The sequence below is a fragment of the Oreochromis niloticus genome, linkage group LG16 (genome assembly GCF_001858045.2).
Source record: "Oreochromis niloticus isolate F11D_XX linkage group LG16, O_niloticus_UMD_NMBU, whole genome shotgun sequence".
NCBI classification, from domain to species: Eukaryota; Metazoa; Chordata; class Actinopteri; order Cichliformes; family Cichlidae; genus Oreochromis; species Oreochromis niloticus.
The window spans coordinates 3598417-3613794 of NC_031987.2; the positions used below are offsets into that span (position 1 = coordinate 3598417).

At 39.6% G+C, this 15378-nt stretch overlaps 2 protein-coding genes across 4 annotated transcripts; one reads left to right on the forward strand and one right to left on the reverse strand.

Annotated features, from left to right (window-relative positions):
* Positions 1 to 1301: 1301 nt before the first annotated feature.
* zgc:162396 (putative methyltransferase DDB_G0268948) lies at positions 1302 to 7699 on the reverse strand. Of its 3 annotated transcripts, none has more exons than XM_003443288.2 (7): positions 7520 to 7699; positions 4648 to 4988; positions 4385 to 4545; positions 3693 to 3909; positions 1933 to 2033; positions 1563 to 1700; positions 1302 to 1473 (listed from the first exon to the last, which is right to left on the reverse strand). In XM_003443288.2, the coding sequence occupies exons 2-7, from the start codon at positions 4756 to 4758 to the stop codon at positions 1383 to 1385; spliced, it is 819 nt and encodes a 272-aa protein (XP_003443336.1). In that variant the 5' UTR covers positions 4759 to 4988; positions 7520 to 7699; the 3' UTR covers positions 1302 to 1382. The 3 variants fall into 3 exon arrangements, with proteins under 3 accessions (XP_003443336.1, XP_019208949.1, XP_013125716.1); XM_019353404.2 differs by having other exon boundaries at positions 4648 to 5091; positions 7520 to 7670; XM_013270262.3 differs by lacking the exon at positions 7520 to 7699 and having other exon boundaries at positions 4648 to 5196.
* Positions 7700 to 9576: 1877 nt separating this feature from the next.
* Positions 9577 to 10661, forward strand: LOC106098075 (olfactory receptor 10A3-like). The gene has a single exon (XM_013270206.3). The coding sequence runs from the start codon at positions 9699 to 9701 to the stop codon at positions 10659 to 10661; it is 963 nt and encodes a 320-aa protein (XP_013125660.1). The 5' UTR covers positions 9577 to 9698.
* Positions 10662 to 15378: the final 4717 nt, after the last annotated feature.

Consider the following 15378-nt stretch of genomic DNA (forward strand, 5'->3'; position numbering starts at 1 on the left):
ATTGTGTTGTTTTCTTCTTTTCCTACATAATACTGATTTTTAATATTCTAATTGTCTAAATTAAGCCATGATATTAACATTAAACTGAAATCTGGGTCAAGCTCAAAAGCGCCTTGTGAGAAAAAGGTTAGATTACGGGTCATGTGATGGTATGTGCTCCCGTCAGAACCAATAAAAACTCCGGGCTGAGGTAAGAGCGTGTGGCTGGGCTTAGCTTTTTTTTTTTTTTTCTCCCAACATTGAGACGTGTGTGTGTGTATATGTGTGTGTGCGCATGTCTAGTTTGTGTGTTTAAAGCTAAAGTGGAGTCCTTTAGTACTTCAAATTCCTGTACCAAAAAGTTTTAAATGTAACCTACAACACATATTTTATTTTGTAAGTAATGGTTTCCTCTTTTCCCACGTGTGAGGTACCTTAGAGGAATGAAGGGATTACTTTCATGAAAAAACCTCTAAGGAAGTAATTATGATGAACTTCGGCGATATCTCTTCTTGAGAGATTTACAGCTACTTAGCAAAACACATTTGGCACAGTGAGTTAATCTTGATCCCAGCAGGCCACTTTAAGTTGTAAAGTTTTAAGAGTGAATTTTACATGTGCTTCTAAGGCAGCACAGTGGTTAGCACTGTTACCTCACAGCAAGAAGGTCCTGAGTTTAAGTCCACCATCATCTTTCTGTGTGGATTTTGCATGTTCTCCTGTGTTTGTGTGGGTTGTTTCCAGGTACTCTGGTTTCCTCCCACAGTCCAAAGAGTGCAGTTAGTGGAAACAGCTTAACTGGAAACTCTAAATGGTCACAGACTGGTGACTTGTCCAGGGTGTACCCTGCCTCCAACCGCCTGCGACCCCAAAAATGATAGGCGGAAGAGAATGGGTGGATTGATTTTACACTACACCTAATAATACCTACACTAAGTAAAAATATTGATTGATTCTGACAGATCCTTATGTAAAAATCTCAGTGAATGCCAGAAAAATCTCTTAAATTGATTTCCGAGTGATAATGACAGCCATTCTTTCAGCTGGAACATCAGATTAACTATTGGAAATATTAAGGAAGGGACACTGATATGGTTACAATAAGAGGACAGGCCACCCACAGTGTCATGACCGTTGTCAGACGCATCCAAGCACCCACCCACCTCCACCCCCTGACGTGACACAGTGGTAGGCTGGTTAATCTTCAATTCTTTCTTTCCCCTTATGTAACCTGTGACTGTGCATGTCAGACACCGGTTTAAAGAAGTTATTCACTACAAAATGAAACGTGTCCAGTTCAAGAAAATCCGCAAAACACAGAATCTGCTGATAAAAACATAGTTTATTTAGAACAACAAGCTTGTTTATCTCACAGTGATATTCACTGAATGCTGAAGTGTTGATTAATGTGGTTTGCAGGCCAGGATGCAGTAATAATCCAGTTCAAGCTCCACTTCAGTGTCAGGAGATGTGACTCCCATCTCTTGAAGGAACCTGTAAGAAGATCAGTGACACCAAAAAGTTTCAGTCAGATTACAATAACAGGCACGGGCCAGTTAAATATCTGTGTGTGTGCAGGTGACCTCTTCTCCGTGTTGGACAGCAGCTCTTCGGCACCTTTGGGGTCTTTCAAAGTGTAGGCTTGGAACATGGACCAGCTTTGCATGAAACCCACCAGATGCCTCACTGAGATCAAGGACTTTGCTTGAAAACAATCAATCCTGTCGGATCAGTAAAACGATACAATTAATCTGATGAAAAAGCACCAATAATATCTTCTATAAGGCACAAGATTAGTTTTACACACAGCTGACAAAATCATTCCAGCCTAAGTTTGTATAATTGGCAGTGAGTTTCCTGTAAAGCAACAGGTTAATGCTGTTTTTGTGCTTAAGCAGTTTTTATTTAACCATCACAGAGGTAGCATAAAGGCAGGGATGTGTTTGTGTTTACCTCTCTTTGTCTGGAAAGGGAATGGCAGAGTACAGCGGGTCCAGCTTACCCTCAGCTACAGCTACTGGGTTGCTCATGTACGGCTTCAGCGCCTGCTTCACCTGAAAGTGAGTTCATAGAGGTGTGAGATGGTACTGCACCATTTGTTCTGTGACTGTCTGCAAAAGCTGTCAAAATAGTACATCTCTAAAAGGACAAACAAAGAATACATTAAAGCAGTGAATGGTGGAACTGTTGCAAATTAGTCATCGGACCAAATGAAGTGTGGCTGTCGATACAATCAGGCCCCTGCTGTCTGTCGGCGCTAAGCCTAGCGACTTTACAAAAATATGAGATTCTCAAAACAGTCAGTGCCCAGTATTATTCTTCCACAAGAGACATTTACAAAGTACAAACATTTTAAAATAAAAAGTTTTATAATGCATTTTAAGTACAGAGAGAAGGTTTAGCTTAGCTTCAGTGGTGCTGGATTTTGTTAAGGCACAGACAATGGCTAGCTCTTTCCCCAAGCCTTTAGTCTATGCTACATTAGGCAAACTGAAATTAGTTGGGTGTTCCACCTTATAGGCCAGTCCAGTGCCGGCTGCTGTTTGTGTCTTGGTGTTTATCATTTTTATGTCTTTAATTTTAAATTGCTGTACACTTTTACTTTTATTGTTATTATACATCTTATCTATCCGTACATCTCTGTTTATAGCTCTATATATGTTTGTGTTTGCCTCTAAGTGGATGCAATCGTGTGGCACATGGGTCACATGTGTGTGATTTTATGGGAAATCACAACACAACTTTGCTGCTTTTATTTTTAAGCAACTACTATGTTTTTTTAAATGTATGTAGATGTGCAGAAAGGAATGCACCTTCACTGTTTCTGAAGGTTTCTAGCCCTGAGAGATGTGACAGTGACAAAAGAAAGACTGATGTGGAATGTGAAGTTTTCAATAAGACAGGACTTCTAAGTATTTATGTACTGAAGTCAGAAGTAAAGCTGTGTGGTTTGTTTGTGGAAAGCAGATTTCTGTGATGAAAGATTACAGTTTGAGTCATCAAGAATGAGACTAAATGCAGTGAAATACAAGAACTTCATGGAAGCCGAGCAGGAACAGAGATCTGAAACTCTTCTTGGAAAGCAACAAGAGCAGCATTTTTGCACCAGGTGTTTTTGTCAGTGCTTAAAAATTAACCACGTTGCTGATGTTGAAACTGAGACAGTTAACTTCACAGACAGTTTGTTGCACTTTGATTCGCTACAGACAGATCACTTCAGGACAGTATCACTGCTCAAGTTTTATTCTTCTCTCACATAAAGACACGTGTGCAGAAGATGTTTGAATCCACCTTCACATGTGAACAAACACTGTCAGTGATGAAGTTCACAGATCCTCAGTCACAGCACTGAATCTGACTCTAAACAGACCAGATTTCTCTCACTGAACAAGAAAAATAAACTGAAAAATTGCAGCTGAAGTAACTAAACTTCAAAAAAATTTACAAATGACTCTTTGTATGAAGTTAAAAGAATTGGCATTTTGCAAAAACGTGTTCTTTGTCACATTCATGAGCTGATTCACCACTGTCAGGCTCAGACGCTGCAGCCTCTTTGGCAAAGTCGAAGTTTGATTGCCAAGGTGATAACGCACATGCACACATGGATGTTTGAGTAGAACAGGACACTTTCAGGGAGAGATCCAGGAGCACTGAAAGCAATCCAAAGGTGCACACGGGAATGGACACTACTCTGATTATCAGTCTGCACCTACCTCTTCATAGATGTTTTTGAGCCTGTCTCCACAGTTCTGGTAGTTGGGTTTGGTGTTAGAATCGCTGAAGCCTAGCAGAGCCATGCAGCCTCTGGGTTTCAAGACCCGAGTTGCCTCTGCCAGAAACCTCGACTGATCAAACCAGTGTGCTGCTGAAGCTGCCGTCAGCAGGTCTACGGATCCATCTGGAAACGGAAGCTCCTCTGCTGTCCCCTTTCTGCAAATGCAACAGACACAACAATACGCAACCTGCCCATGTAAAGGGATACTTCTACCTAGTCAGCTCAAAACCGATCAGCACCATTACATCACAACACCACTGAGTTACATGAAGGGTTTCAGCCATTATTTCAACCCAGTTTTCCTCTTTAAGTTTACATTTCATAAACAGGATGATTGCATGGACTTGATAATACTCAGGAAAATATATTGCAGTGAAACATGAAGGAAGTACTCAACAAGTGATTTACAATAGAAATGTTCCTCAAGCTGTGGACTTGGCAGTTATAAGAGAAATGTGGACAAGATCTTGAAAGAACAGTTTGGCATTGAGAAAACTTTTATTTACTTTCTTGCTGTGAGCCAGATAAGAAGGCCGATACCGCCCATGGCATGGTATTGTAAATCACTTGCTCACAGTACTTACCTTACTGTACACACTCCTACAGGCTGTAGCCCGGAAGCTCTCCTACCTGTAGGTGATGTTGGAGTACCCTGGCACAGTTCTGGCCTCCTCCACTTGACACTCACTGATGTCAAGACCCACTACTTCCTTGAAGTGCGGTGCCAGTAGACGTGAATTCTGTCCCGTTCCACATCCCAGATCCACCGCCAGCTCATGTGGCTGTCCCTTCTGGAGTTGCAGAAAGGAGTTTGGTACTTGTTAATGTCTCTCCTTAGGAAAGGCCTTCATATGTTAAGATAATTTGCACATTATATTTTAAGCATAGCATACCTTTTTATCTAAGTACTGAATAATAATATCCTTGAGCCCTGCTGGAGGTGTAAAGCGATACTTTTGGTAGATGGAGGCATGATCCTTCCCTTCAAAGAGCCGGTATGCCATGGAGTTGCCTTTTCACTCTTCTGTTAACAACTGCGGCTTTTTAATCTGGGCTGTAAAGCAGCCTTCTTTGTGGAGCAAAGTTCGCCCGTATTGCCCTTCAGCCTCTTGTTTGACTTTAACTGCTTTTCTGTTAATGAAGCTTCTGTATATCTTCTCTTGTCTTCTTGCTACAGCCTCTGTTAGAGCTGCTTTCTGTCCGGACACACACTGCACTCTTGTTTTTTCCTGCACTGGCGTTTTTCCACATTAATCAAAGCATTAACAGGAAGAAAAAAAAAATCACTGAACTGAAGCTGCAGTCTCACACATGAGAGTAGAGATATGTTTAAAACACTGAGGGAAGAAAAGCAGAAAGTAAAACTGATGCAGAAAAATGCTTCTTACGAGTTAAAAGGTTCCTCTGAAGCCAGGAACTAAACTCGGCTGCAGATTTGCTAACAGTGCACAACAGAGGCAGGGCCTCTTACTTAACCCTTTCATAGGACAATTTCTACAGATTGTACCGTCTCATACTAGAACATTAACAAAATAGAAATAGTTTTGAATGAAACTTTGTAGGAGTGCAGAGTTATGTTAACAATCCAGTAATAATTCATTTGGCTTACATCCATCAAAGTGTTCAAGCTCCAGTTAATGATTTATTGGTTAAAAAATGCCAAAAGGCCTCATAAAAATATCATGTCACATTTGACCTCTGACCTCTGCTTTAAGGTCAACAGATTCACAATAATGTCACAATAATGCATTATAAAGGTATTTAAGACTATGTTTCTTACTGTCATTGTTTAAATTAACAACATGATATATGAGGATTCTAAATATCACTTTGGACCTCTGACCTCTTCTTCAAGATCACATAAGGTCAAACTTTCAGAAAATGTCTTTTGCTTTGCTTAAAATTCTACTAACTTCATTTGTGCTGGCAACATTTAGGACGTTATAATCTTATTAAGGAATTCTTTTTTCTACCCCAAAATGCGTTATATCTTCAAAGAAAGTATTGCAAAAGATATTATATAAGTTATTCATGTTCAGTTATTTACAAATTAATACCCATTACCAACACCTACATAATGTTCATATAGTCAAAGTAAATGTCTGTCATGCTACCTTTATCTGACATTTACTACACTACAAACAAAACAAAATGAATATACACAGTATTATTAGTAGTAACACTGTTCCATTAAAAGTCAATACTGCTATGGGCCCTTTTATGTGTATACAGTGTAGCATAAAAGTGTGAAATAAAGTTTATGGCTGCTGCCATCGTAGATTTCCACAAACAAGTTCATTAGGTCAGTCAGCTGGTTTCACTGTATGTTTGTCATAGTTTGCGATCCTTCTCTTGACCACTTACACTGAAAAACATCTTTGTTTTGATTTGGTAACCCAGCACAGCCCTCTGGGCGTTGCAAAGTGTGTATAATTGCTCTTGTGGGATAATGAAGGTAATGACCTGTTGACCATTTCCAACTTGAGCAGTAAGCCATCCCATGGGCTCTCATTAATTTCAGCCTCATCAAACATTGAACCAGGAGATAAAGTAAACGTTATTTGACTACAGCTTACCCAAGTTCACTTTACTGACACTAATCCCCCAAGCTCTGTGTTTTAGCACCTGAAGGAGATACACGTGGGGGTTCATGGCCGTGATGGACATCTAGAAGGGCCGAGGGACTCGTGCAATTCTTTTCAGTGTACTTGCATCATTCATGCCCCTGTGTGTGTTGTTGTTTTAAAAGTTTATTCTAAAGACGCTTTGAAACGAAATAGATTTTGTCTGTCCCAATGACTTGGTCTGTCCTAATAAATCCTTCATGTATGTGAATCCATCTTTAGTATTCCATTATGCATCACTGTATCCACCTAAATACACATATAGAGAGTTCAAAGTAAGGACTTGTGTTAAAATCCTGCTGAGATGTGATTTGGAATATTGGGCCTGTTAAGTCCTTCCCAAATAAGCATCATCAGTTATTTCAGCCCAGTTATCTCAAAACAACATAATATATGTTTACTGTAGTCCACCATTTCAGAGGATCAAAAGTAATTAGACAAAATTATAAGTTATGTTTTTAAAATGTGGATTAAAGTCCCAGACAAAGATTACTGAACATCAGCCTCGAGAGGCTCTGTCAGGCCTTTACTGTCTCTCTGCATTCTGCTTTGTTTTTAATACCTGAAAATGTTCTGTGAGGTTGAGATCAGGTGACTGACTTGCGCATTGAAAAACATCCTATTTACTTTTACAGTATGCATATAGTATAGTCCTGTAAACTTTTGTCCTGCTGAGATCATGAGCTGTTCCTTTCTTTCTCTTCATTTTTCTTTATTCAATCTTGTATGAATTCATCTTTGTTTCAGATTTTGTGTCCCCCCTGAACTGTTCAGGCTCTTTTACATGTTTTTTCTGGGCTCGCTGCCCCTGAATGTAACCAGTGGCTTGCAGCTTGTTGTAATCCCTCTACATGTAAACCTTCTTCATCAGTGACACGTTCGTCGCTGTCCTTGGCCTTGTTAGATGTTGTGAAGGGGTCTTTCCATACACATAGAAATAATTCTGTTATCATGTGCTCAGTTATCATTGTGTCCTCCGGTGCTGCTGAGCTGACAGCGCTTTACTTCCTTTAACCCTTTGAAGCCCATCAAAGCGGACACGATCATATTTGCATATCTAGCATTAAACCCTGAAGAATTGCAACCAAAAATGCTGGAGCAATATTTTTTTTTGCATAAAAAAACGGAGGGTTTTACTTACATATCAGGCATTCAACTTATCCCAGGCCGCGGTTTCCTTCCACTTTGGAAAAATCGCGTAAAAACTGCTGGCAGCAACAAAAACATTATAATCCCGAAACACGTTTTGCCGATCTGATCAGCTGCTCATGGCACTTCCTACATTGGAATAAACGTCATCACGTTGTGACAGTACACGTGTCTGCCGTTACTCAGCAAAACCGGAAGTGACGTCATTTTCGCGGGCTATTGCTCTCTTTTTTCCCTTCTAGGGCCTTTCAAAAATTAACTGGTGCTATTGAAAGTCATGTTTAACTTTATAGCTTCTATCACCAGCAGTTAGTTACCCACGGTCACAAACCTGTCTCTTTAACACAAATCTCTAGTCAGCCAATCAGAGGCATTGTTTAAATACAGCGGCCTCTGACGTCATTGGCCGTTTCCAGGTTCAAACTCTTCTTCCTTTCCCAAACCTAAACAAACAGTGAGATAAAAACAATCTACAATTTTTCACCTTTAATAAAATGATCAGTGTGGCTGCTCTCCCAGGTGTTACAATAAAGTTGAACAACCATGAAAAAGAGGATTTATGAGGCTTAACTGAGTTAGAAGTTAGCAGGAAGTTAGCTCGCTGGTTTCCATCTAAAGATGATGTACCATGTTCTGATTAATGGATTTCTAAGAAACTAACATGTACTGTTCTGCTATCACGTTATGCATAAATAAAGATGGAATAACTAAGCAGCAGCAATGTCTGAAGGGTTATTGAAGTTGGGCTTGCTGGCATATATTGGTGTGCTACCTGGTGGCTAGTTACAAAGCTGTGGTTAGGATAATATGAACACATTAGCACAGCAAAGATGGAGGATGAGTGTTTTCTCTTTTCCACTGAATAATAATCCATTTCAGGGTCCCTGATGGTCACAGACAAATGCAATCATATGGCAAAAAAGACACTGAAAATGAACCAAACTTCAGTCAAGAGAACATCTGACTCAATGAGCTTAGCCATTAATATGTTGCTGTGTGGTTTGGATTACTCGCTACAAAAAAATTCCTGTTCCTAAGCTTCATGTACAAATTAAAATATTTGCCTCAGAGTGAAGCATTCAGTTATTTGGTGTCTTCCAAACCATGAGTACATGGGCTGCAGTTTCATCACGAGGTCTTAAAAATTGAGCTTAAAGACACACATGAATAGTGCTATAAAAAACCCCGGAGAGGCCGACAATCCCCAATGATTATTTTGAGAGGCTTGTTTATATTTAATAAAACAAGATCACAACACATAAAAAGACACCAGCCTTAATGAATGCAGTGGGAACTTGGACCAGGAAGCAGGGTTGATACCATCATGACTTACCAAGCAGACTGTTGCTGACCATGTCCGTCCCTTTACGACCACAGTGTGCTCCTCTTCAGATGGCCATTTCCAGCAGGTTAATGTGCCATGTCACAAAGACCCGATCATCTTGGTTTCCTCCACAGTCACCAGATCACAATCCATAAGAGCACTGTTCAGATGTAGTGGAATGGCAGGTTCTGCATCATGGACGTGCAGCAGACAAACCTGCAGTAAGTCTGTGATGTTATCATATTAATATGGACCAAAAGCTCTGAAAAAACATTTCCAGTGCCTTTTCGAACCTCCAAAATGAAGAAGTAAGGCATTTTTGAAGTAAAAAAAAAAGGCTCAAACTGGATATGAACATGGTATAACTGAGAAAGTGTCTGGTGAGTGTATCATTATAATAAATAAACTGTGTACTTATTTATTTTTTATTTTATTTTTGTACACAAATGCTATCATCAATAATGTAAACTATCATTGTTTTAGATTCTCCATGGAGCGATGACTCTCAGCTGCCGTCATACATTTTTGTGTGACTACTTAAAGAGGCTCTCAGCACTGCTCTTAAACCTCAGTGGTTACCTGCTGTTCCACAGACCACACACACTGACAACACAAAGGACTTTCAGTTGTGGTGAGGCTTAAAAAACACTGAATTTATATTTTAAATATAACTGAAACTAAAAGTTTTTCTAACTTATTTTCTAACTTATCAGGATTTATTACAAATAGGCCTATCTTTTAACTTGTTCATGTTTTACATAATTGATTGGTTTGAAAATATTTCTGTTGTATTGTGTTGTTCTGTGTCGCTCATCTACCGTGGTACTGCCTGTTGCTTATGGGGTAAATGGAAAACAATTCTTATCCACTATATTTTAATCTGACAATGTTTGTGAACATAGGAAAGTTTCGCTACCCAGCATTTGTCTTGTTTTTACTCTTGTATACTTTTATTATCTCAGCGAATCTTGTCATAATAGTGGTAATATCAAGAGAGAAAACCTTACATGAACCTATGTATATTTTTATTATGTGCCTCTCAATTAACTCTCTGTATGGCTCTGGTGGATTTTTCTTCAGATTTCTAAGAGATCTTCTGTCTGACTCTAACTTGATTGCACGTTCGGCTTGTTTCACTCAGATCTATATCATATACACCTATGCATCCTATGAGCTTACCATTTTAGGCATAATGGCATATGATCGCTTTGTTGCTATATGCCAGCCTTTGCATTACCACAGCAAACTAACTTCAAGGGTGATCTCCAAGTTGCTCGCTTTTGCATGGATCTATCCAGCCTTTTCAGTTGCAGCCTGTGTTTATTTGGCTTCCAGACTTCCAGTGTGTGGCAATAAGATACCTAAGGTATTCTGTGCCAACTGGCCTGTTGTAAAATTGTCGTGCGTCCCTACAGTGATCAATAATATTATTGGCATGTTTGTGAGTATAACCACAGTGTTTCTGCCACTTGCTTTTGTCTTGTATACATATATGCGAATTTTCCTTGTTTGTAGGAAGCGCTCTTCAGTGTTCAAGAGCAAAGTCATACAGAGCTGCCTGCCACACATTGTTACTTTTATCAATTATTCAATTACTGTGTTTTGTGATGTTGCCCTCAGCAGAATTGACCTTGAAGAGCTGAATCCATTTCTGAGCATCATTCTGTCACTGGAGTTTGTTGTGATTCCCCCCATTTTGAATCCTCTCATGTATGGTTTAAAGTTACCAGAAATTAGAAAGTGTATCCTAAGAAAGTTAGTATGCCTAATTAGATACATGTCACATGACAAAGAAAATAGTGTAAAATAACCTGTGCCATTTCTAACTAAAAGGTTCTTTTACTATCAACTATTTAATTATCAAATAATTAAATAGGGATTATAGTTTTGCTAAGAACGACTTTCTTTTAATATGTGAGTAAATGCGGATAGATTCATGTTTCAGCATTAATATTAAAGCATGTTCCAGTGCTGTGACTGTTTTAGACAAAGAAACTGAAATAAAGAGTTGAGTTTAAAAAAAAACATTTGTAATACTTATGGTCATATGGTTTATGGTTTTTCTCCTCTCCCTTATCTTCCCTGCTTATGTCCTTGTTTAGTCTCGTGTTTTTCTTTGTATTTTCCCTGGAACATTCTCTCACAGTCTGTTCTCTAAAACCTAAAAGAGGAATTATGGATTGGATCAACTGGTCCCTAAATGCAATTGACACCCCTTTCTCAACGAGAAGTTTGGGCTTGGGTGAGCCTGAGTGGTGAAGATATCTACCTATTCGGAACCATGGTAACAGGGTTCTGGCTGATCGGAGCTGGCTTGGCCCTGACTTATCGAAGAATTAAGAAAGCGGAACCGGCTGTTCAAACCCCCACAAGGCTGCCCGCTGGGATCGGAACGATGGGAGAGGCGTGAGTTTCTCAAAATGGGCTCATTGAGTCAGCACGGATAAGATCTTGGAGAGGCTACGGCTGCTGTGAATACTCAGAATAAGATCTCTGACTGCAGACCGGATACATCTTGGAAGGGCTAGCCCGGAATAACATCTCTGGGCGCAAAATTGGATGACATCTCGGGGAGGCACACTGCCGTGAGTTCTCAGACATTGGCTCCTTGAGCACAAGAAGTGACAACATCACAGAACGCAAGTATGGCGAAGCTCGCGGCTCTCCAACGGGAGATTGAGAGACCAGTGTTGGACTGTAGAACTGCTTTGAAATTCATATGAGCTGTTCGCACTAAAGTAAAAAAATAACATCACTTATGCGGATACCCCTTTGGCGCCAGCTGCAAGGCCGGAGCTGAACAAAACACCCTGATAACGACTGTGTTGAGTCTGTTCCTTCCCATTCCATGCAAGGCCACCTGGGTTGGCTGGAAGACTGTTTACTTAGCCTGGCAGGGCGAAGGACACTGTCTCAGCTGAACTCTGGACACGCACACACATACATATACTGATACTGATAAGCACTCACCGACACATCACCCTCCCTACCCTGGATCCAACGCCACCTCCAACGCTTACCTCCCCTCTGATGTGGACATCGGGTCAGTTGGAGACGCAGTCGAAAGATTGCAGCGGTCCCAGATCAGATGTACACACTGGAACTCTTTCCCATGTTGCTTGTCTGTGTTTATTGTGCTATGGTGTGTTGATATCTGTGCATTCCTGTATTATCCTTTTGTGTTACACATTTCGATGTTTTTTTCCTCGCTACCTGGCCTGACCTGTCTCCCCAATGTGATGTTTGTGTATTGTATGTACGGTCGGCAAGGTCTGTCATCTCGGTTGCGGGCAAAAGACCTGCAACTGACAAATAAAGGCTATCTCATCTCTCATCATCATCACCTCATCATATGCTCAATACATATTATTAATAAAATGTGTAAATTCAACAAGAATATATGTGTTTTCTTGTTTATGGACAACAAATTACTTTTAAGGGGAATGATTAATAAATGTGATATTCTCCAGCAAATGATCAAATTAGGATTTTGTTAATTTCTTAATTTTACACACTTTAACAGCTCTGTCACATAGAAAGAATTCATACAGCTCCACATTTATCACTCACATTTTCACTTTTGGCAGAGTCAAAGTCAAATCTCAGACCAAGTTATCTAAAACTATTTTATGCAGACTCACTCCAATATGCACTGTAAATTAAATATTGACAGTTTTAGAGCATTTCACAGAGAGAGAGAAAAATGTTCTTTTAAAATTAGCAAGAAACTATTATTTTGAATTTCTTTAAAAATAAGTGAAAGTGTTTCCTCCGGGACCATGACTAAAGGTTAATGCACTTCCTCAATGCACGCACCTGATTCGGTAAACATGTTCTAGCACTTGTAACAAGGTGTTGCAGGCAACAGAAAAGTGTGAAAAAGTATGAAAATACTGTTGAACACAACACAACAAACCATATCACCAGTAATAATCTCCACAATTAAAAGCCTTGGATAAGACTGTAGAACATGAGACAACACATTTGCCTACAGTGAACAAAAAATGTTGGGAACCACACAGAGATGCTGAGCTGGGGGTGGATGTGAGGGAGCCACATATGTGAGGTCCACCATCACACCATCCTACATGCTGAGCCTGTGTTACAGCTGTGTTTCACTGATGTTACAAATGCTATCAGGACTCTTGCTGTTTACAGAGCGATGGGTTCATATCCTGACTGGATTCTCCAGACAGAGACTTGAAGAATTTATGCTGTAATTAACTTCTTCAGTCCAGACATTTGGAACACTAGCTTTATGACCTGTGTAACTGGAGTTATGTTTATAATTTAATGTATGAGAGGTGGTACAGTGGTGCAGTGTTTAGCATAATACCTCATAGCAAGAAGATTCTGGGTGACCTGCTTGTCACCTGGACCTTCTTTGTATCTGTACATGTAGATGCCCGTTGTGTTTCTCTGTGACAGACTGCTGACTTGTGTCCCTGTATCAGCAGTGATATATTACTGCTCCATGTTTGCAGCTGCATGAAGGTTGTGCAGTGGTAGGCATATAAGTGTGTGTATATAACAAAAGTATGTGAAATAAAGAACTGGGTATGTGAAAACCTGAAGGTGAGGTCCATAGTTACTGGGGAGGACTCACAATTGAAAGGGCTACTGCTACAGTGGCACCAAATGTCCTTCAGTTGAGGGCAGAGCGACTGCCTGACCTGGCTGAGACTCTATACTGGCACAATTGTTAGCCAAACTTGCAGAAAGCACTTTTCGCTCTACCTTTAATCAAGTAATTAAAGTTAATGGTCAGCTGATGTGGGCTGATGCAGTACAAACATAGTTTTTATTGACTGGGACAGATTATATCAAGTGAATAATGACACTTTGACAAGATAAGAGAAGACCGAGTTATTGGTGTCGAAAGGTTGTCAGGAAATAATTTTTCAGGCAACTCATTACAACCCTATGGCTGGTCATATGGGATAGAACAAAACTCTGCAAAGAATAATGGCCTGATTTTATTGGCCTGGTATGAATGCCAGCTGGTTAACCTGACAGCCATCCAAAAAGTTTCATTGCATCATCCTTTACCACTCATGGAGGCTCCATTTGAGTGAGTTGGCATTGTTGTGGTAGACTATTCAACATGATATTCCAAACAAGTGCCCCTTCAGAGTCTTTCTGCAAAAAGTGGGCATTGGAATTGGAACCAGTCATTGGATCCTTGTTGTTTCCAGTGTAGGAGGTACCTCAGCCCTCCATGGAATTTTCTCCCTTTTGGCAAAACAGCAGCTGTATGATAGAGGAACTAAACCAGTCACCTTTTACTGGGAGATAAAGTGCTTGCATTACTCCCTTCCTCTAGCTCCAAATTTTTGCCAAGTGGCAAGGACTCTTTGAAGTCACACACCGACTGGCTGATGTTGACTATGAGGTGTTGCCATGTGACAGGGGTTGAGCAAGACCAATTTGCCATCTCAACCTCCTAAAAGCACGGAGAGAGGAGAGCCCGTCTCTCTCTGGGTCTAGAGGTACTAAATGCCATCAATCCCACTCCATTTCTGATATTTTTATTACTTCCTTAAAAATAAACAGGCATTAAAGCTAAATGGATATAATAGTTCTACTAAGAAGAGCTTTCTTTTAATCATGTAATACAGACACAGGTTTAAGCAGTAATGTTAAAAGCATGTTTCTTTTTTTGAATTGGAAAAAGGCTTTTAATGTATTTAGTAAATACAGTCAGTTATCTGCACTCTAGTGACAGACAAATGGTTTGTGTTATAGAGTGACATGTTTCAGATAAAGGAACTTTGATTTTTAAAAGATACCTATTATGTCAAATAAATGTTGATATAAATTTAAAAATTAAATATGAAGATTTATGGTATTTTTGACAAGTTTATGGACGAGAAAACACTTAGAAAAATTGACCATTAAAAATGTGATATACTATTCATTTTTGTTAATTTCTGAATTTAACTCATTTAACAGATCTGTCAGATAGAAAACTTTCCTAGAGTCTGAAATTTTCACACCTCCAGATATTTCACAAAGTAATCTCACAGCAGGATGCAAGCACAACAGCCAACTTCTAAAACATACTTCTGCAGACCATCTCCCATCCACCACAACCATCTGTGCAGCATATCAAAGACACTGTATTTGTGTAAAAAGATTACTATTATTTACATTTTTTCCAATGAATTTGCAATACACTAACGTACTTCTAAAAAGCCCTTCCATATTATTCTGCACTTATCCCATTTACGCTTTAACCTTGTGTTGAATATAGTTTTGTAGAAACTAATCATACTCGTACATCTTTTGTGCTTGTGCTGCATGGGTAGGTATGATCAGCTGCACATGTCTCCAATCTGTGTAACTACAGTCAAGATTGCTGTTTCCAGGGAGAGTTTTTTTTTTTTTTTTAAATCTGTCATGTGTCTATATTTCTGTGATCAGTTAAGCACTAGTAAAGCAACCACTGAGAGATGGATTTGGCCATCATGGACTTGACCATAAGCTCACAGTGTCTTACCCTAAAGCAGGAATTTTAATTTCTATGT

Bases quoted from the DNA above. Each gene is read 5' to 3' on its own strand.
- zgc:162396 (XM_003443288.2), bottom strand. From the start codon at position 4,758: ATGGCATACCGGCTCTTTGAAGGGAAGGATCATGCCTCCATCTACCAA. The intron at 3,910-4,384 runs GTAGGAGAGCTT...TTGCATTTGCAG, and splicing joins TACTCCAACATCACCTACAG to AAAGGGGACAGCAGAGGAGC. The intron at 1,701-1,932 runs GTAAACACAAAC...CTGATCCGACAG, and splicing joins CCCTTTCCAGACAAAGAGAG to GATTGATTGTTTTCAAGCAA.
- LOC106098075 (XM_013270206.3), top strand. From the start codon at position 9,699: ATGGAAAACAATTCTTATCCACTATATTTTAATCTGACAATGTTTGTG.